The 20,596-nt window shown below is 58.7% G+C and overlaps 1 protein-coding gene across 7 annotated transcripts in view; it reads right to left on the reverse strand.

Annotated features, from left to right (window-relative positions):
- The window catches only part of BLACAT1 (BLACAT1 overlapping LEMD1 locus), a 30,616-nt gene extending 13,904 nt beyond the window's left edge, over positions 1-16,712 (reverse strand). Inside the window, exon 1 of one of the 7 annotated variants that reach the window (XM_084497905.1) lies at positions 16,600-16,712. Coding sequence is in view for 1 of the 7 variants with exons in the window: in XM_084497903.1 (XP_084354029.1) it covers positions 12,750-12,845 (96 nt within the window). In the remaining 6 variants the exon portion in view is untranslated. Of the gene's footprint in view, positions 1-1,575; positions 1,826-1,870; positions 1,915-6,792; positions 6,908-7,842; positions 8,135-8,440; positions 8,889-12,749; positions 12,877-16,599 lie in introns of those variants that run through there. The other 6 variants (XM_084497903.1, XM_084497908.1, XM_084497909.1 and 3 more) reach the window with 6 other exon arrangements.
- Positions 16,713-20,596: the final 3,884 nt, after the last annotated feature.

Genomic DNA, 20,596 nt, shown 5'->3' on the forward strand with positions numbered 1-20,596 from the left:
GAAAATTAAAAGGTTTATTTTCCCTTTGCCAGTGTCCTGGCTGAAGCTACTCCTTATCTCCTTTCTAAGTGCCGTGTGTTCCCCATCACATCACTCTGTGCTGCTTTTCAGGATCCCAATGAACCCGATAAAGCTTGAGTTGGAAGCCAGGCAGCGCTCTGGCTGCAAAGGGAGCAGCAGAGGCGCACACCTGCAGACCAGGCACCCCTTCTGCAGGGTACCTCAGGTAAATCCCCTTTGTCAGCAAGGGGGAAGGAGCTGGGATCAGGGTGCTGCTGCGCCCTGTCCTGTAGCTGTTTGGGAAATGGGACCCTGAGGGCTTTGCCACCATCACTCAGCAGCAGAATGGGGAACAAGAGCTGGCCCTGGCTCACCTGGCAGCGTCACGGGCGGATGCGCCGCGCGCAGGGAGCCGAACAGACCTGCCTTTGTCAGGGGAGACAAAGGGCTAAAGAGAGCTCTGGCTGCAGAGCCGCCTGCCGGGGGGGGGGAACCTTCCCTGCTGCCTTTTGGGGCAACCTCCATCGCTCCCCCACCTACCCCGAGGCAGCCACCAGAGAGGCTTCTCAGGACAAGGTGCCACATTTCACGGTGAGCAGCTGCTCCGGGCAGCTCTGCCGAGAGCCCGACACACACCTCCTTGACCTTATTCTTTCACAAAGCCTCTGCATCTCCCTGCACCTGGGGGAGCTCCTCTGGTGGCCCCCAAACTGCCAGCTTGTGCCTGGAAAGATGCTGGCTCCTGCCTTCGTTCTCTTCCCCTGCCCGGCCTTGGGCTTGCTCAGCAGCACTGGCTGTGAATTGCCAGGAGCTGGTGAGGTCAGCTCTGCTGCTGAGCCCAGGAAAGTCCCTTTCTTGTTGCCTTAGCAAGAATCCTGGGGACACTGAATGTTTCTAAAACTATGCAGCCACCAGGTTTGGAAGGGGGAAGCATTCTGCACCCTGCAGCTTAGGAGAGCAGCGACCAGGACTTTGACCTGCAAGCCAAACTTGTGAAGCACAGGGTGGCTCTGAAGTGCCGTTTCCCAAGACATTTTCTCCTTGAACTCCCGTGTGTGAGTGGCAAGAAGAAAAGGCCACCATGTGCCACGCTCTGTGACGCAGCCACCCTCATGTCCCAGCCCCTTGCCCTGGATGTACCCGTGGGCAGAGTGGCCCTGAGCCCTGCAGGATCAGCCGTGGCTCAGCACCAGCACCGTGCCCTGGGTGCAGGCACTGCCGTGTGTGGCTGCAGGTGAAGACCCCGGTGTGCACCCATGGGTGCCAGGTGCCCTGTGCCCTTCTCTGTTCCCCAGCTCCGGCCTCCATTTCCCAGAGCCTCGTGCACCACAGGGTCGAGGCGTTATGGTCCAGCCACACTTGCTGCCTCTTTGGGGCACCCAAGACCTTCCCGAGGAGGCTGCACCCACCTGCGGGCAGCTCCAGCACCACACTGCTCTCCCCTTGGAGGTCCACCAGCCCCACACCGTGCCACAGGGACCCCGAGGAGCCGGGCAGCCCTTGGGCACTGCAAGCACCTGCCCACACCTCCCCGAGGACGCCCCGCAGCCGCCGACCGAGCGCGGCTGACCTCACCTTTGGCAGCACGGCATCCTCTCCATGGGAAGGGCACCACGCCAGCACCACGGGCTTTGGGATGGAGCCGCCACGGCATCGCCCGCTCTGTCCTCTCCTTCCTGCATCGCCCTGGTCCCCCCCAGCAAGACCTGGGCGCCAAAGCGATGCTCCCTGCTTGGGGGTGCCCAGCACCCCTGGCACCTCCGAGCTCCGGGGGCTCGTCCCTGCAGCCCCGAGCCCTCCCTTGCTCCCGCTGCCGTCCCCAGCGCCCCGTCCCCGCATCCCCGCCGAGCCTCGCCGCGCGGTTGCATACTTGAAATGGTTGTGCACCGAGGGGCCGGGAGCGGGGGGGCGGGGGTCAGGTATTTCTCCATCCCCGGCTCCGGAGAGCCGGTAACAAAGGCGCTATTGAACTGCAGCCTCTCTGGTCTGTGAAGCAGAAACCTCTTGTATCTACTTCAGTGCCTTTGATCTAACTCCCCCAGTGGGATGGATATTACTCATGTCCTGCTGCTCGGGTACTGCTGCCAGAGCGGGACGGGGGGGACGAGACTCCCCCGCTCCTCGCCCTGCACTGGGAAGCATCCAGGAGCACCCAGCCATGGCTCTACCTCCCTGTGGCCCCTCTTTCCGCCCCCCTTTGCCCCCCAAAACTCGTCGCTCTCCCAGCGTGCTGGCTGGGCGCACGGAGGCGGCAGGAGCAGCGCTCTGCGCCTTGCATTCCTCTCCTGTAATTAAAGCCGGTGTGCTGGGTGGAGGGGGAATTTCCCAAAGGGTTTTGCTGGCATCTGGACAAGGGTCAGACAATGAGAACATTTGACAGGGTGCCCAAATCCGCCGTATCTTGGAGACGCTCAAAGCCTCCCCCGTGCTGTTTGTCCCAGGCGCAGGCTGGCCGGAGGAGGTGGGGGCCGTTTGGGCAGGTTGGGCGCTGGGCAGGGGGGCAGCGGCTCGGGGGCTCTCCCTAGGCCCCCCCAGCCAGACTGCCTCAAAAACACGGGCCCAGCTGCTGGCACCTGCAAAGAGTGAGCACTACTGCATTGCTCTGAAGCTGTGTCCCTCCTGGGATGCCCCAGAAAATCCTGGGTAAAGGCACCAAACACACCTCAGGGACTCACGTTGCTTAGGGTGATGCTTTAAAATGCATTTTGCTGCCTTCAGCCAGCTACCTGCCTCGCTCCCTGCTGAGCCAGGGGCACTCGGGGCTTAGCCTGGTTCCACCAATCCCGGGGGGCACCGGGATGCTGCCACAACCTGGCTGGAAATCGTCCCGGCAGCCCAGAGGCACCAGCATGCTTCTGGAAATCCTTTTCCCCTGCCTTCCCAGCCGCTTTGCAGCAAACCTGGTGCCCAGCAGCTCCCGGCAGCACGCAGAGAGCCGCGTGTCAGCGGCACCTCCGGAGCTGTCAGGCCCCTGGGGTGCCCACACAGCAGTACCCAAAGTGGGAATCACAGCACAAGAGCAATGCCTCCCAGGAGCCAAGGGCTTTCAGCGCCGCTTCGCCTTCCCCTGGGGCTCATCCCCCCGTCCCCAGCTCCCTGCTCCACGTCCCAGGAGCGGGGAGAGCGGAGACGTGCAGAGTCTCGCCGGAGCTGCCTCATCCCTACTGCAAGGGGGAGAAAAACCAAACCACACTGCTGAAAACGGGGAAGGAGGGGATGGACGGACAGATGGACGGATGGACGGGCATCCAACACAGACCAGCCACGCCAGGCTCACCGAGGGGATTTTGTTTTCCTCGGTGGTCCGCAGCGGTGGCATCCCTATGAGGTGCCATCAGCCTTTCCTTTAGGGGATCATCTGAAGCCCCCTGCTCAGCCCTTCACCCCCCAGCCCCTTGCTGGCTCCTGCCTCAGGACAGGGTGTGCGGGCCCGAGCTCCTGGTTAGTTTTTAACCATTAACTTTATAACTTGGGGAGCAGTTGATGTCAGTGTTGGGCAACGATCCATTTCCAAGCTGTCTTGACAACTGGCTCCAGCGCAGCAAGATTAGATCTGCTAATCATATTTATAAGGCGCCCAGGATCATGAATTGGGCATTCGGAGAATATTTGTCATTGTAACAATGTCATTTCCAAGCCTTCAGCATGCATTTCCATGTCCTCCAAGCCGTTAGGGTTGGACTTTTTGGCTTTATGGGAACATCTGCTTGGGGAAGAGGCGGCTGGAACACGCTTGTTGTGTCGGTGCTGGGCACAGCTGAGGTGCACGCTGTCTGCCACCTGTACGTCCCACGGATGGGGTGATATCGGGGCTATTTATGGGTTATAATCAGCTTCCTCATCACCTGAGTTCCCACCGATAGCTGCTTTAACAAAACACACAGAGGCAAAATCTTTTAACCCTCCATCTGCCTGGCTCCTGCAGGTAGTAGAAAGGAAGGGCAGGTGCGCTGACCACCCCTGGGTCACGCACAGCACCCTTAGCGGTGAGCTCAGCAAGCAGCCACATTTTTTTTTTTCCCCATCACCCCCAAAGCAGGTGGCTGGCGAGGAGACCACGCTGTGTGCAGCACCCGTACCGAGATGTGCTCGACGCATCCGTGCTTGATGCAGCGCTGCGAGCGCTGCAGTGTGGCGTTAGCGAGAGCCCAGCAAAGCCCAGGCTCCTTTCTCAGGATCTTTGACAGTCACAAAAACAAAAACAAAAACAAAACAAACAACAAACACAGACCCAGAAAAAGCCCAAATAGTCCTAATTTTGCAGGTGTATGTGCAATCGCACGCTCCTTCCAAAATACAGAAGGCAACACAAAACTGTCCAGCTTTCTTTTAAGGAGAGGAATATCTGCCCCTCCTCGCTGCCCAGGCAGCCCGAGGGATCGGTTTTCCTTTTCCAGTGGGTCCAGAGCCCATTTTTCCCTAACTCAGGGAATTATGCAGCAAAAATGGGGCTGGAGAGGTGCCACAAGGCTCTCTGGAGAGGCTGCCCCAGCACAGCACAGCCCAACACCAGGCTCCTGGACGGGCTGCTCCAGGGGTGCCTGAGGTGGCTTTGGGGAGCAGAAATGTTCTCGCAGGAACACGCAGCTCTGAGCCAGGAGGGATGTTTTGCAAATCCAGTGAGTTTGTACAAATTGGCTCCAGGTACAAAGCCAGCTCTGCGAAGTCGCAGCCTCACCTTCCCACCCTCCGTTTGGAACAGCGTGCCGCTTCCAGCTCTCCTGTGCTCTGACCCAAAACCACACATTTCAGGTGATTGGAAACATAACGAAAGTTTTTTCCTCTAGGTGAAACAAAACGCCCTCTAACCTTCAGATGATTTTGTTTCCCAGAGTGCTAAAAAAGCTTCAGGATACCTTCATTTTGGCTTGACTCCTTGGTGCTCCTGTGCTCTGCAAACCATCAAACAGAGCAGTCCTTAGCAGGGCAGCCAAGCAGCCCTGGGAGGGCCACATCCAGCCCTGGGACCCCGAGGCCACTGCTTGGTGTGTCCTGGGTCCCTACAAGCCCTGCCGATCCCTGAGCCCCCCTGCTCAGCCCAACACACACAGCGTGGCTGCTTTCTCTGGCTTCTTTTCCAAAATGAAGGGACGAGAGAGGCAGGGAGGGAAGGGACAAGATAATGACCGGGATCTGCTCCTGCAAACCAACCACCAATTTGCCACGCAGCCCATTAAGAGAGGGCAAACACGACTCGGGGACCCAGGTAACCCAGATCCTTCCCGGCCTTTTAGCACATTCCTGGTCACGGCCGCCTCAGCTCCCGCGGCCCCAGCTGTAATTAAGTCTGGGCTGCGAGGCAGGAGACGCTGCAGCAGCCGGGGGGGAATTTGTCTGGGTTTGGAGGAGGAGCACACGGGACTGATGAGAAATGCTCTTTCTAAGGCAGGGGACGGGAGGGCGGCTGCAGCCTGTGAAGCCAGGCTGAGCTCAGCCCCAGCTCGAGCCCCCTGGGCAGGATGCGGCCGTTGGCACCCAGCCGAACCTCGCCCCACAGCCTGCTCCCACCCAGACCCCTTCTCCTCGCTGCCACGGGGGATTTGCAGTGGCACGAGTGAGAGAAGCTGGAGCGTCCCCGTGGGGTGCTGCTCCCCATCACCAGCTGGAGGCAACGGGCAGGAGCTGGGGTGATTTGGACCCAAACGGGACGGGACGATGATGTGCCCATGTGGGAGCCACCGCCGTGCGCATGTAGGTGCGTGTGCGAGGCAGAAGGGTGGTCGAGCCTCACTCAGCTCTTTGTGCCCTCCCAGGATCTGGTGGACCATGGCCAGGCACCATGAGGCTTGGGCTCACTTTGAGCCCCCGGGGGCTCCTCGCACCAGGGGAAGATGCTCAGCAGCGTTCCCCTCGATGGAGGTCTTGGGCACGTCCCCAGCACGCACCTCGCTCCTCGGCGGTGACCTTCCCGGCCTTCCCACCACGTGAAAAATTCAGCAGTGTCAGATCTAAGGTGATGCAGACGGGAGATATTTGTGTTTCGTCTGCCGTTGTTTGCCGTTACCAGCGATTTGTCATGTTCTGCTGACAACCCACCAGGGACCCGTGACATAACGTGACACCTATTAGCATGAGGACAAATCCTGATGGAGAAAGCGCCTCTCCTCCACCTTGGGAACCTCTCCTCCCCTGCTCACCCCCGTGGACACAGCACCGGGGTCCTGGGTGATAAGGAACAGCCACAGCCAGGGGGAAATGAACCACAGGGGCAGACCCACAAGCACAACGTGAAGGTGCCCCGAGCTCACACCAAACCCGTTGTCCCTTCCCAGAGCCATCCCAGCCCCACTCCCACGAGCCCTGGCCATCTGCAGACAGCAGGAGGGGACATCACCGGGTCCCCTGGGGCACCCCAGCACATCAGCTCGGGGTGGGTCGGGGGCTCTGCTGCCCTCCTCTCCCCATCCTTGCCAGTGCTGGTGCTTGCAGCAGAGAAAAATTGTTATCCTCTGTAATGGGCTATCGCAGCCCAGGCAGGCAAGCACACAAACACACACACACGAACACACACACACACATGCACACACATACACACAGTCTCTGCAGCACCCGGGCTCTGCCCAAGCCACGGGGCACCGATCGCTTTCTCCAGACCGTGCCCGCCCTCAGGACCCCGCCACCATCCCTTTGCTTCCCGTAGCCAGGCACGTACGAAGAGCAGCCGGAATCAAAAGGCACCGAAATCGAGGCGATGCCCATCTCGCTGTAATTAATCCCCTTTCCCCTCGCTGACATCACTGCTCCCTTCAGGTTAACGCACGCACCGCTTCCCTTATCTTTCCTCGGGATTACCTCATCGCAGAGCCCAGCGCTCTCCGCCCTGCCGAATGCCAGCACTGCCGTTTGAACTGCAGGTTCCCAGCCGGAGGAAGGATTTCTCCGGTGCCGTTTCCTCAGAGCACTGATCTCTTCCTAGCGCACTGACACCTGGCTCTTTTTTTTTTTTTTTTTTTTTTTTTTTTCCTTACGGGACTCGATGCTGTTCGGCAAGGCACAAGCTCTGACAAATCTGCTCCTCGCTCTCCAGTTCACGCTCGGGAGAAAGAAAAACACTCTGCTGCCCCGGGCACGCTTCATCATTCTCCTTGCCTGCAAGCAGGGGCCAATGCACGGCTTTTACACGCGGTGCAAACAGTGCAAAAGTCCTTGTGTGCACGCAGGCACAGTGCTCCCCCCCCTACCAGCATGAGTGAGAGACAAAAAACTTCTCACGTATGTGCAGCGACGTGTGTTCATGAGCAGGAACACTCATACAAGTGCACACCTCGGGCTGGCAGGCACCAGCTGAAGAGTTGCTGTGCGATCCAGCTGAGCAGCACCTCGACGTGCTGCATGCCAATCGTGGCGATGTCAGCAACGTGAAAGCACACACACACACACACAGCCTCACAAACAGTCACACACGGCTGAATTATGACTAACTGGTGATTATTCCTGCCTGAAACAAAGAGAATTTACATATATATATATATATTTTTCAGCTAATCCTATCTACAGCCACAAGAACACAACTGCTGCAAGCAAATGCCACAGATTAGCCCCAAAACGCCGCGAATCGCTGCACGGAGCTACATCCCCACGCACATCCAGGAACACATTTTCCAATATACACCGTAACAAGACGCAGAGCAGGAATTTCTCCAGGCTGCTCGTGCCCGGGCACTGTGCAGGCAGTGCACGCACACCCGCTGCTGACTGCAGGTGGCCGGGTGCTCGCTGCCCGCCGCGCACCGGGCACGCAGCGTGGGCTCGCTCTGATTCACCGTCTCTCCCACTCACACACACAACTCCACTACGCGAGGCTCGGAACAAAGAGAGAGAAAGAGAAAAATGCCGCCTTACTTTCTTTCTTTCTTTCTTTTTTTTTTTTTTTTTTTCCCCCTCCTCCTCTCTATTTCAGGACTTCGGCGGGACCGGCTCTTTCTTGGGAGGCGTCATGAGAAGCGAGTTACCAAACCGCTGAGCGCCCGTGCGGAGAAGAAGCGCTTTTGGCCAGCAGAGAAGAAGAGAAGGAACAAAAGCCCGGCAATAGCAGCGGGGCTGAATAGGTGTCTTCCTAATTGTAGGGGAATCGTGTGGCTGTGTGTGGCGCGGGCGGGAGGGGCGATGGGCAGAGGCCTCCCTCCCACGCCGGCTGGGGACGGCTGCCCGCAACCCCGGGGTGAGCTCAGAGCATAAATTACCTCCAGCTCCCGCTCCCTGCTCTCCCCTTTGGGCTGCGGAGCCGCGCACACGTCCGCGTCCCCAAGCCCTGCACGACCCGCCGGTGGCATGGGGACAGGGATGGGGACGGGGATGGGGATGGGGACGCCCCCGCGCCCCCCGTGTCCCCACCCGGGCAGGGGCTCCGCTCGCCCCCCGCGCCCTCTCCCCCTTCCTCCCCTCCTGCTTTGTCTCCGGCCCCCGTCTCCCAGCCAGGCAGACACAAAGAGCCTCTGACCTGGGAGGAGAAATACCGGCTTCCAGAGAGAAACACCCGAGCTCTCCGATTTGTGCTTTCAGCAGGCAGGGAAATTAAAAATAGCTGGTAATGCTCGAAATCAGAGGCAGCATTCCTTCCCTAATGAGTATAATTAGCGGAGTGAGGATGGAAGCGTGTTTCCCCCGCTGCTCCCCGGATCCTCCGGTGTCTCCGAGTGCCAGCCGGCGTGATCTCCTCCACACGCTTCAGGGAAACAGCCTTTTTCCACTTCCAGGATCTGCCGGGGCAGGAGCTGTGCCTGAACACAGCTATCGACATGCACTTCAGCTGCCTTAAGCTCTTCCTCCATCTCCGTCTCAAAGCAGAGGGGCTCAGACCGAATTAAATCCCCGAACACACAGCCTGAGTCCTCTGGGGTGTGCAGCAGCAAGGAGAAGTCGGATTTGGGACCTGATTTTTTTTTTTTTTTTCCTGGCTCATTGCTATCCATTCACTCGAGCTCATAAATCCTGAGCTGTCAGTGTAACAACGGGTGGCTCAGGGGGGATTTCGGCAGGCTTCAGACCCACAGAGCGAGCTGGTCCTGCTCCCGAGCCAGCGTCCGACCCAACGTGAGCACGGCATCACCCCACCGGTCCCCTCAGGCAGGGCGCTGGGCTGCTCCCCCCTGGGGACCCACTGGGGACAGGGATCCCTCCCTGCTCTCTGCCTTGTGGGTGGCCCCATCGGACACCCCATAAATCCAAATTCAGCCCCGGATTAGCCTCACCCCCGGCTTTGGCTGCATGGCTCCAGGTGAGCGCAGCGATGCGGGGTGGCTGCAGCAGGGTCCACCCAGCGCATCCCTCCCCTGGGCAGGGAGCAGGCGAAGCCCAGCCAAGGCCAGCGTGCTAGGGACGTGGCAGGCAGCTCGTTAGCCAAGGGGCCTAACGAGCTGATCCTCTGGGCTGTGTGCACAAGCCAGAGGAGGAGCAGGAGCACCCGAGCTGCGGCAGGTCGGGAATGGGCAGGGAGGGCTGCGCCTCTCGCAGCATCTGCTCGGCTCTGACATTGTGCTCACTTGGGCTTTTTTTTTTTTTTTTTTTAATTGTCTTGATGTCCCTCATTTGCATAATCCCCACAATGCAGCGCAGCAGGACTTTTGCTCTGAGCTAATAAATAGATGACAAAAATAAATGTGTCATGTAAGATTTGCTTCCTTTTTTTTTTTTTTTTTTTTTTTTCTCCCCCTTTGCGAGCGAGCTGATGCTCGTGGGGCTGATCTCACAGGATCTGTCAGCCTGGCCTGCCATGAGCAGCGACGCTTGCGTTGCCCGTGGTGCACAACTTTGCCAGATGTTAGACTGGAGCCTGCGAGCCGGGAGCAGGAGGAAAAGATGGCTGCGAAAGGAGAGGATGCTCTCCTCACCCCCCATCAGCCCTCCATAGCTGGCCCTGCAAAATCAGCCCAAAAGCTGGCGGGTGAAGGGCTGGTGGAGGGGCTGCAGGCATCAAAAAATTCATCGCTGGGGTTGTGGCGTGCCTATACCCAATAATAGGCGGGCAGGTCCCGGGGGTGCTCTATTTTTAGAGGTTTTTCTTTCAAAATCACCGGGCACAGGCTCCCCTCAGTGTTACAGGATTCGGTTTCTCACCTTGAGGAACTTGGCTGGCTGGCACCCAGGGAACCGAGGGGAGCACAACCCCCTGGAAAGGCTCAAACTTCTCCAAGAGAGGCTGCAAATTCACCACGGGGCCCCACAACCCCGGGCACGTTCCCTGCAGGGCTGGGTGCTTCCCTTGGGGGGCTGCTGGACGCGTGGCAGCCCTGGGGAACAGCCTTGGAGCGAGTCAGGGCTGACCCTTGCCTAACCCCAGCTCCGTGCACCGACGGGATTTGGGTCTGATGGCAGATAGCAGCAAGACTCATCGGCTTTCTGAAGATTTACTAGGAGCTGGTTACTTTGCAAAGGGTGCTGGCAGCTCTGGAGATCATATCTCGTGTGTTACAGCAGGCGGTATTTTTTTTTCCCCGCAGCCCTGTGATTCGGAAGGCTTCTCAGCTCTTATATAAAAGCGTTTTAGCATTTCCAACTGTGTTGTTTGTGGAGAAAAGCCTGAAAACATGAATTCTAAAGGGTAAAAGCTAGAAGAGAAATAAAGACCTGATAATATATGAGCTTTCTTTCTTCCTTTCCTCTTTTTTTTTTTTTTTTTTAAACCCTGGCCAATTTTAAATCATCTTTATGGCCGTACATAACTGCCTTCTGGCATGCGAATGCTTGAGCCTGGTGTTACCATAAAGATGGATTCACAACCGCTGGTCAGCGGAGGAAAAAAGCACTGCCTGTGGGTTCTGAAATGCCGAGATCGGGCTGCGAAAGGGGCTCGTCAGCCTCGTGGAGCTGCGCTTAGATGACATCTAACAGGTCCGGGGAGGAGGCGCTGGGCTCATGCCTGGGGCTCCCAAGCAGGGTGGCTCTGGGGATGTCTCCTCCTGTATCGGAGGTATCAGAGGAGGGATGTGAGCTGGCAGCGAGCTGGGCTGGCAGCAGGGTGCTGGGGAAGCTGGGGTGCTTCCCAGAGCAGGAAAACAGAAGCTGCAGTGGGTCCTCTCCCAGCTCGTCCCATCCCAGGGGGCTGCACCCAGCGGGTCTCAACCCGGCTCCGCCGAGCCCCACATCCCTCTCCTGGTGCCAGCTGAGGTGGTGGGTGCTGAGCAGGCAAGGCAGGGAGCCGTAAGGCCAGCAGGAAGGAAAAATCAGGGGGAGAGGTGGAAATTAGATGAGATCTGGGGGAGAGGCACAGAGGAATGCGGAGCATCCCTCCAGGATGCGGCGGATAATTTCCCCCTTCCCCAAAGCGCTGTGGCGAGGGGATGGGATCATCTGTCTTCATTACATCCCCAGAATAGGCTCTGTCAGGTTACAGTGGAAAACGAATCAATATCCCCCGTGGCCTCGCCGCACACCAGGCTGTGTGCCGTGCTCGTGCTGGCACGGACGGGCGCTGCTCCCCTCCTGGCATCGGTCTCCACGGCCTCAGGGGAGGCAGAGATGCCCAGGTACTGCCACGCACTGTCTGTGCAGGCTTCTTCATTTTTAAAATGAGTTCACACTCTTTCTGAGCTGTCTACCGAGGTGTTTTATTTTCCCCTTCCTATAATATCCCGCCACCTTGCTGCGTATTTGCCATAAACACCTGACAACGCTCCTGCAACAAAACCCCCCGAAGCACATCTATCCAGGGAGCAGAAATCCTGACTGGAAGACTTGTCTGAGACATGAAATCCCTACTGAAGGACTCGTCTACCGAGTCACAACCACACCAGCCTGCTCGGACCGCAAACCCAGCTCACACGCAGTGCCCAAGGCACGCGGGGCGAGGCATTTCCCTCCGCAGGGATGCTCCTCGAGAGATGCTCCAGGTTGCTTTTCCCTGGTGCAAATCCCAGTGGTCCCAAGGCAGCACCGGGCATCCTCTTTGTCTCCTTCTCACCTGGCCCTGCTCAGTCCCCACTCAAGGGGCAGGGAGCTGAGAAACCCAAGAAATAAAGGCGAGGATTCAACCAGCAGGCAGACCCCAGGCCCAGAGACCCTCCAGGCAGACAAGGTCCCAACCACCGCCTGGCATTTTGTGCTTTACCAGGGGTTTTTGCAAGCAGCTGTGTTGGCAGCCCCGTGCTGGAGACTGCTCTCCTCCCAGCCCAGCACCCTGGTGCTGTCCCAGCCCACGGGCTCAGCCCCCAGCCCATGCCCACCCTTGGGACCCTTCCCTGGGCAGGAGCAGGACCCGGTGAGCCCCACACTCGGGGAGATTCACCCCGGCTGTTTTCAAGGCAGCTTTCAAAGCCTTGTGCCCGTGCTCCGACAGCAAGCAAAAAGTCTCTCCCAAGACAAGACCCATCCATCTTCCTCCCAGCTCGGCCGCGCGGCTAAAAATAAGCCAATAAAGTAGCAATCACCTTGGAGCAGCAGCAGCTCCATTAAAGCAGATTGGGTTGTGGCACCTGCGCCCCGGCCCCATGACGCACGCCAGCCAGAGCCCCAGAAGCCTCCAGCTGCCTGCTCTGCCCCACACCACGGTGTAAGGGAGGTGGGGGCTGGCACAGCAGCCCCCAGCTCTGCCCCACGGCCCCACACTGCTGCTGGGGCCAGCCGCATCCCTCCAAGCTCCACCAAGATGCTCGGTGCAGGTGCAGCCAGCTCCGAGCCTGCAAAAAGGGGCTTGTTGCTGAGTGGCAGCAATGTCTTTGCACCTCTGCCCATCCCTGCAGCTCTCATGGCCCCCGTTGCCCATTGGGGTCCCCCGTGTGCCCCCAGCCCTGCTGGTCAGGGTTGTTTTGTACCTCTTTCCACGCAGGTGTTGGCAGAGGGGGAGATCCACACTGAAGCGACGTGCGGGGTGTTTGCATCAGTTCCCGTTGCAAACACTCATTTGTCATGTAGATCTCCTGGCATTTTTTTTTTTTTTTTTTAAAGGGTAGATTAATTTAGGGGAGTTCTCAGATCCAATTTCCTCTGGCAATGGCTCTATTAGGCTGTGCACAGCAGAGATACAGGCTCCCGTCCTCCTGCTGCTACTGATGGAATTTGATTCCGCGCTGCCAAATCTGCAGGGCTGCAAACACATTCTCACTCTTGATTAATGTGAGTAATTTCTGCTTGAAAGAAGGTTGAAATGAGCAGCCAAGGGGAAGCGAACGGTGAGGGTTCCCTCCCACCACCACCACCACCCCTCCTCCTCCCCCATCCCTCGCTGCTGTTTGCGTTTTCCCAGCTCTGGCAATGGGCTAGCAGACAAACAAAAAAGCTGGCCCCGTTTCAAGAGCAGCAGAAGGTGTGGGAGCGGGGGGCACCTCGGAGCACACTTGGGTGCCGCCGCGCTCTCACTCGTGCGAGGCGAGGGGAGAGGGCTGGGGGGGACAGGGGCTTGTTCCCCGGGGGGTGACAAAGGGAGGATGGCAAGGGGGACACGTGCGGGGTGCTCGTGAGTGGGGGGGGGTCAGGTGAGGCTAAGCCTGAGCAAAACCAAGGTTTGGCTGTGGGGGTAAAAGTGAGGAGAAGGAAGGGGTCAGCAGGATGGAGAGGACACGAGAGGAACGATCCCTGCTGCTGCTGTGGGGTCAGGAGGTTGGGGGCGAGCAGGGGGGTGTCATCCCCTCACGTGCTGTGTCCCCGCAGGGCACCCACACCGCCTGCTTTTGTCCCTGCAGCTGCACCCCCGGGGCTGCTGGGGGGCCCCTGAGAAGCCCACATGGCTCTCTGGGGGTGCACAGTTTTGGAGAGCAGCCACAGGACCACCTGGCTGCCGTGCACCGATCCGGTGAGAGCCCCCTGCCCAGCGTCCCCGCGGGGTCTGTGCACGAGGCTGCCGCAGCGCCGGTAACAGCGGGAGTTTTCCCCAGCGAAACCCCAGCCCCTGCGTCCCCTCCCTCGAGAGCGGCGGTGGCTTTTGCATCTCCTTTTCAATTTATTTTTACAAGGAAGGAGGGAGGGAGAGTCGCATCCTAATCTGGCAAAATGTCAGGGAGTGATTCAGAGAAGAGGCGAGCGGCAGAGAGAGGCAGCCCACACAGGAGAGTTGTTTCTGATTTCCAAATGTCAGCATGTCCTTTAATTAAATGCTGATTAACAGGGGACGTGAGCCCTTGCTCTGGAGCCGGGGCTGCTGCTGGGAGCACCGCGTCCCGCGGGCAGCCCGGGCGATGCTCGCAGCCACGGGGCGAGCTGCAGGAGAGGTGGGCGAGCTGTGGGAGCTGGCCCTGCCCGACCAAAGCAGCCTGGCCCGAGGCTCACACCACTACAAGGACACCAAAATGCTTTGCTCAGCTTTGCTCAGCTCCTGTGCCCTGTCCCCGGTCCCCCATGTAGCCCCTGAGCAAGGCTTGTGTTTTTTTTGCCTCCAAGTGGAAGTTTTGTTGGAGCTAGTTTGGTGAAACCGGCTGCAAACCCCAACGTGAATGCTCTGACTTTAGTCTGAGCAGCTATTTTTTCTTTTTTTTTTTTCCTTTTTTTTTTTTTTTTTTTTTTCTCAGTTTCTGTCTGTTCTCTGTGCACTTAAAAGCAAAGCTGTAAAAATGCCTTTTGTGTTTGGGCTTCCCCAGACCACCTCATGCACCTAAATACGTCCCTAAGCCTTATCAGCCACGCCGCTGCTCTTTGTCCTCTCAGCTGTGCCTTGCCTTTGAAGCCACGGGGAGGTTCTCCTTGAGGTTAGGGGGGGCTGGGCAGTGCTGGGGCTGTGTCTGCCCCCAGGGGGGGGCTGACAAACCCTGCCTGACCCTGCTGGTGGAGAGGGGTGGCACGGGGCCAGCCAGCCCGCAGCGTGGCCACCTACATGCTGCCACCCGGCCGCCCCTGCCCGGTGCTGTCCCCAAGCACCAGGAGCCGATTCCCACCCCTGTGTGGTGTGGGGAGGTGGCACGTGGGATGCGGGGAATAAATCCAGGCAGCCCTGTGCCCTTCTGGGCAGATCGGGCTGTGGGTTTTGTCCCAAGCGCTATAGGGCTGGGGCAGCCCCATGCCAGGAGCAGCAGGTTCCTGGAGCCCGCAGGGTGCACGCTGCTCTGCACCCCAAGCAGCTGCTTCCCCCAAAAAATGCCCCGAGCACCCCACGGCTCCCCAGCCTGCCCAGAAACTTCCACCCGGGGCGGCCTCTTCCTCAGCCCCACGTCACACCACGCGCACGGGGCAGCTCGCCCAGGCAAAGCCTGCCAAGGTTACGGGGCTGGAGTCACACGCCAGACAAGGCTAAATCTGAAGAAGCGGTCTATAATTAAAATCACGCTCCTCGGAGCTGAGAGAAAAAAAAACTTTTCACGCTTCTCTTCCCGTCTCCACAGCACAAATCACTCTGCACCGTTCACCCCCTGACTTTTCTCCTTTCCCGTGCCGCCTGGCAGTGGCCGAGGTTTGGGTTTTGGTGCCCGGAGACCCTCGGTGCCACCTTCCCCTGCCCACCCTGAGCTCGCAGCAACAAGTGCCTGCTCCCGGCCTCCCGCGGCGATGCTGCCTATTCCCAAGCGCCACCTGACGGCACCAGCTCCGAAAGTGGGTCGTTAGACAATATTTATATCGGCACGGCCACAGGAACCAGCCCTGCTCCAGCACCGGGAGGCAGGGGATGGGAAACGGGGCCACGAGCTGCAGCCCCTGCCCCGGGGTGGGCAGCTCCAGGCTGTGAGTTTGGTGAATGCACACGCTGCCTCCTCGCTTCTCCAAACCACAGAAGTTGTCCCAGGAGCCAGGCAGATCCTGTGAGTCCTGGTTGGGGCACCCCCATGACTCCCAATCCCTTTAAATTCTGTTTGAGAGAGCAGCCCTGCGTTTTACACATGAGACCGAATTACGTGGAAATCCTGGGGGCTGCGAGCCACGTGGTGCTGGGGAAGAAGTCACTTTCTTCTACCACCAAACGAGGGATGTTGGAGGGACATGGCCACATCGGTGCCGTCTGCACCACCCTCTGCATCTGGGCATCACTCAGGGCCCACCAGCCTGGTGCCAGCAGATCCTGCACCCTCCCAGCCAAAAAAGGGCCAGCACCCAGCACAACCAACGCTGGCACATCTCAGACGCATCCTGCAGCCAGGCCTCTCCTCATCCCCGCTCCCCAAACCCACCTAGGACACGAGCACCAGCTGAGAAGGATGCAGCATCGTCTTGGGATGCTTTGAGAGCAAAGTCTGAGGACGGGGACAGCCCAGCTCAGCAGACACCCCCACTTCACTGCCTGCCCTCCCTCCACCCTGGGAGCGCCGGGCGTCAGACACTTTTCGGGGGGCAGCACCCATTCGGGTGAGCCCCTCTCTGCACCCCAAGCACCCCCACACTGAGCAGGGCAGCACCCAGCTCCCCAAGGACGGTCCTTACCAGCCGGGATCCCCGCTCAGCGCCTGGCACAAGCTCCCAGCACCCCGGCTCCAGCACCCACCAGCCCCGCGGGTGCCACCCGCGCTCGGCACAGGCCGGGACACCCGGCACGAAGGCAGCGGGCAGGAGGGATGGCAGCAGGGGGCTGTGCGCTGCGAGGGGTGGGGAGAGGACGCAGGGGGGGGTGGCGGCGGTGGGAAGGGGGATGAATCATGTCGACGGAGCCAGATTTCCATCATTCTCCCTGCTGGAAAATTCAAGTCGGCTCCGAGTTTGCATCCCAAATGCGATTGCGTTCGGCGCCCTGCCTCGGAAGGCACGTACCTGTCTCAGCAGCCGGCCCTGCCGGGCTCAGCGTCCTCGCTGTGTACCTGCCAGCACCAGGCTCGTCCTTCTGTTCACGCTGAGCATCGTGCTTGCTTTGAACGCCGAGGGAGTTCAAAGCTGCGACTTAAGGACTCGGGGAGGGGGGGGTGGAGGTGGACGGACTCACGGCGAGGAGCAGCCATTGGCTCTGCCTGCACGGCTGCTCTGCCAGTGGGCCTGGCTGAATTCGTGTCATCCTTCCCTTCATTTCCCCGGCCCCATCCTTCCCTGCTCAGCACCGGGGAGACCGGGGAGCAGTGAGATATTGCTGGGTTATGAACCCCCAGCCACGGGTGCGCTCGGGCAGCTGCAGACGCTGCTGCAGACCCCCTGCTCCCTCCCGTGCCGCGCAGCATATGGCCCGGGGATTTAATTTCCTGGGGCCGGTGCTGCATATGGTGACTGGCAGGCTGTCATCTTTTTGCAGTCCTGCCTACCTGCGCCTTGCCATCCCCGTGCAGGATCGAGCTCGCCAAGCTGAGCTTTGAGTCAGAGGCAATGCAAGAGTCCAGTGGCCGTGCAGGGCTCCCCAGCTCTCCAAACACACACGGAGTGGCTGAGATTCGCTCAGGTCCTGCTGGGAAAGTTTCCTCTGCAACCCTAGCCACTTTTTCTGCAGAACGTGAAACCCCCAATAAATGAGAGATCAGCCCCTCTTTGACAAACCCCTGTGTGATGAGGAGGAGCCGTGCTGTGCCTCTGGGTAGCAGGCAATGTCTCCATCTCCACATCCGCACGGTGTGCTTGCAGATCGTCCGCAGGTTTGCTCACTCTCCTGTGCTAATTACCAACCTCTCGCAGGAATAGCTTCCACTCCGCAGGCTGTTCAAGCCGAGACTGGGTCAGGGATTGTGTGTTTGAGCACAAATGGGCAGCCAGCAGCCTGGCTGCCTCTTCTGCTGGTGCGTGCAGCGCTGGTGGTGACAGCAGGAGCATCGCTGCTTCCACTCTGTCTCATCTCAGCACGGCCTTACCACATCTGCACGCAGCAGATCAGCACGGGGAGCAGCAGCATGGTGCCTGCGGTGGCCAAATGCTGGTGGAGAAGCAGCTCTGCCCTGGTGAGGATGGGTGTGCTTCACCCCTTGAGTCCAGCTCAGCCGTTCCCCTGCAGCATCCCCTTGGCACTGGGGTCCTCTCGCTGGCGTTGGGAGGAACAATCCCGATGCGTTTTGCACATAAGGAGCATGGCAAATGGATTTGCCATCTTCATGGATTTTTTTTTTTTTTTTTTTTTTAACAAAAGCGAAGACTACTAAAAATGTAATCACGTTACCCTGCTGCTGTTACAAACAAAGCTGAGTCTCGCTCATGCCTAGCAAATATTGTGAATCATTCACCTTTGTGCAGGGAAAGAGGGGGCCCTTGGGATCGCACAGCCCATCAGGAAATCCTTCTGTTTGGTTCTTCCCTAGAGCTGAGGTTGCAAGGGCATCCTATCAGCTGGGCACTAAGGGCTTTGCTGGGTGTTTGATGCGTGGGGTGAAGATCCTGGCAGCACCTCTGAGCCCGGGACACTGCTTCCAGGACAAAAACTGCTGTGCAAAACCTCGCAGAACAGCAAAGCTGCTGACAAAGACATTTTGGACACCACCAAAGAGGGGCTGGTTGTGTTAACACAGCACTCGGATGAACAGCGTGGTGCATTCCTGCAAAATCACAGCGTAGTGCAGGACATTTGGTACTCCCAGAAGTGATCAGTGGTGTGGTCAGGCTGGGTTTGCTGCTGGACAGGCACAGCCGAGCAACGCATCCCTCGCTGCAGAAGTTTTACAGCCAGGAGAGTTGCAGCTCAGCTGCAGGGAATGTGGAGAAAGCTGTTTCTAAGAGTGATTGCATCCTCTAAAATGCACAGATTGAGCCGGATTTCTGTAGCACTTGCTGAGCTCCACCAGGGGCAGAGATGAGGGATGGCCGTCCGCTGTGGAATATTTCAGGGAGATGCAGCTGTCCTGAAACAGAGTTCTTGCGAAAGCCACCTGGTTCCTGTAACAGCATGTGGGGGAAGCACCACCGGGTTTTAAAGTGTTTTTCCCAAGCCTATCCGCTAGCAGGCAGCAGGACAAGAGGCTTTTTATGGGGGAAATGAGACGACACCTGAGAATTGCAAGAGAGGGATCATTTGTCTTAAAGATACTTAACGTGAAGTGCAGCAGTTGTGGCCCAGAGCAAACCTGCAGATGTGTCATCCCCATCCTGTCCAAAAAAAATAAAAATAATAAATAAATAAATAAACCCAAACCAGCCAAAACTTCTGTGTGAAGTTTTCCCACTTTCCCAGCGTTTCAGAGGGCATCCCTGGCAGAAGCAGGATGGGGACCACAAGGTGCTGGTGCTCACCACCGTGCACTCTGGGCTTTTCCACTCCTTCCTCCCCCCAGCTGCAGATTTTGGGGGAGAAGCAGGGGTGGCGATGCCATCCCCCAGCAGCATGGGGCCGGCAGCAGCGGGCTGAGCTCTGGCACACGCTCGTGTGTCTGTGCGCCCACGGGTGGGCTGAGGGCATGGGGGCTGCTCCAATCCCTCCCCAGCTCAGCCTGGGGGGAGCTGGTGGAAGGAGCAACGGGGTGGCAAAGCCTTGGCACTGCAGGTACCAGCTGGGCTCGTGTGGGGGCATCCTGGCATCTCCCAGGCAGTCATTTCTCCAGAGGGCCACGAGGTGGAAGCATTTTCCAAAAACTCCTGCGGTGCCCTGGGAGCGCGGGGCTCCTGCCTCTGCCTTCGGCAAGGGGGGGCAGGACGGCAAAGGAGCGGAGAGGGGGGATGTGGGGTGGGAAAAAGACCTGAGAAGGGCTGAGCAGGGACACAGACCACAAAGGCAAGAGCCACATCTCCTGGGAAGGGCTCCTGCAGCTGCCCATGGTGTTCTCTGCCTGCTACCATCTCCAAATTGATGGGGATACCCCTGGGGGTCTCACCCATCCCGGCTGCAGGGATCTCCGGAAGCTCAGGGATCTCCCAGCCCAGGGGAAAGAGCCTGGTGCTGTGCAGCTCAGGGCTGGAGGGCAGCATTATGGGGCTGTGCACCATGCCCTGGGTCCCCTGTGCTTGCTCCACGCAGACAGCCTGCCTGGTGCTCACTGTTTGTGCAGCTGCTGAGCCCGGTTAGAGCCCAGACTTCTCTGAGATTTGACCAGGCTCCTCTCTTTCCCCTTCCAAACAGGACAGAGAACGGGATTTATGGCAGCTCTGTGGAACCCCCTTCCTGCCCAGAGGGGGGCCAACAGATACCCAGACTCCAGCTCCTCAGAGCCCCCAGCTCCAACCAGCAGCCTGTGAGCCTCAATCCCTCCTTGCTTCCCACCCGAGGAAGGCAGCAGGGACCCATCCCTGCTTTTTAGGGTCTGGCAGCACCCAGGTAGCCCAGCCAGGAGCTGGATTTACCTCTTGGCACATGCCTGCACCTCTGGGTGCTGAGTCACGGCCGCTCAGCTGCGCCTTATCAGCTGGGCGAGCAGGCAGCTGCTCCATCCCCTCTTGGCCCTCCCAGGAGGGCAGAAATCGCTGGCACCAGCCTGCCGGGAGGCTGTCGTGGCACAGCACACACCAGAGGTCCTGTTCCAGCCAGCAGAGCTCAGCCCATCAGCCAGGGTCCAGCACAAAGCAGGCTGCAGAGCCTTGGTGGGTCTCTTTACGGCCATCAGCCTGCGCAGCACGACTACTCCTCTCCTGCAGATCCTCAATGCCGAAAATATGTCCCCGCAATGTTTTGTGAGAGATATAAATGGAGAGGATAAAAGAGTCAGCAGCAGGGAAATGGCACTGAGGTCTGCCTCCATCACAGAGGCTCCTGCCCAGAGCTCGGCCACCTGATTCCCATCACCCTTGGGCAAGTCCCTTCACCTCTTCTCTGCTTCTGCCTCTGCGGCCGGGCATTTCCTTATTAGCTGCGTGTGTGGAGGGGTTAAACATAGTAAAAACCCAGCAGGAGGTGATATACACAGCCATCCAGTGG

This window comes from Aythya ferina (assembly GCF_964211825.1).
Source record: "Aythya ferina genome assembly, chromosome: 25".
NCBI lineage: Eukaryota > Metazoa > Chordata > Aves > Anseriformes > Anatidae > Aythya > Aythya ferina.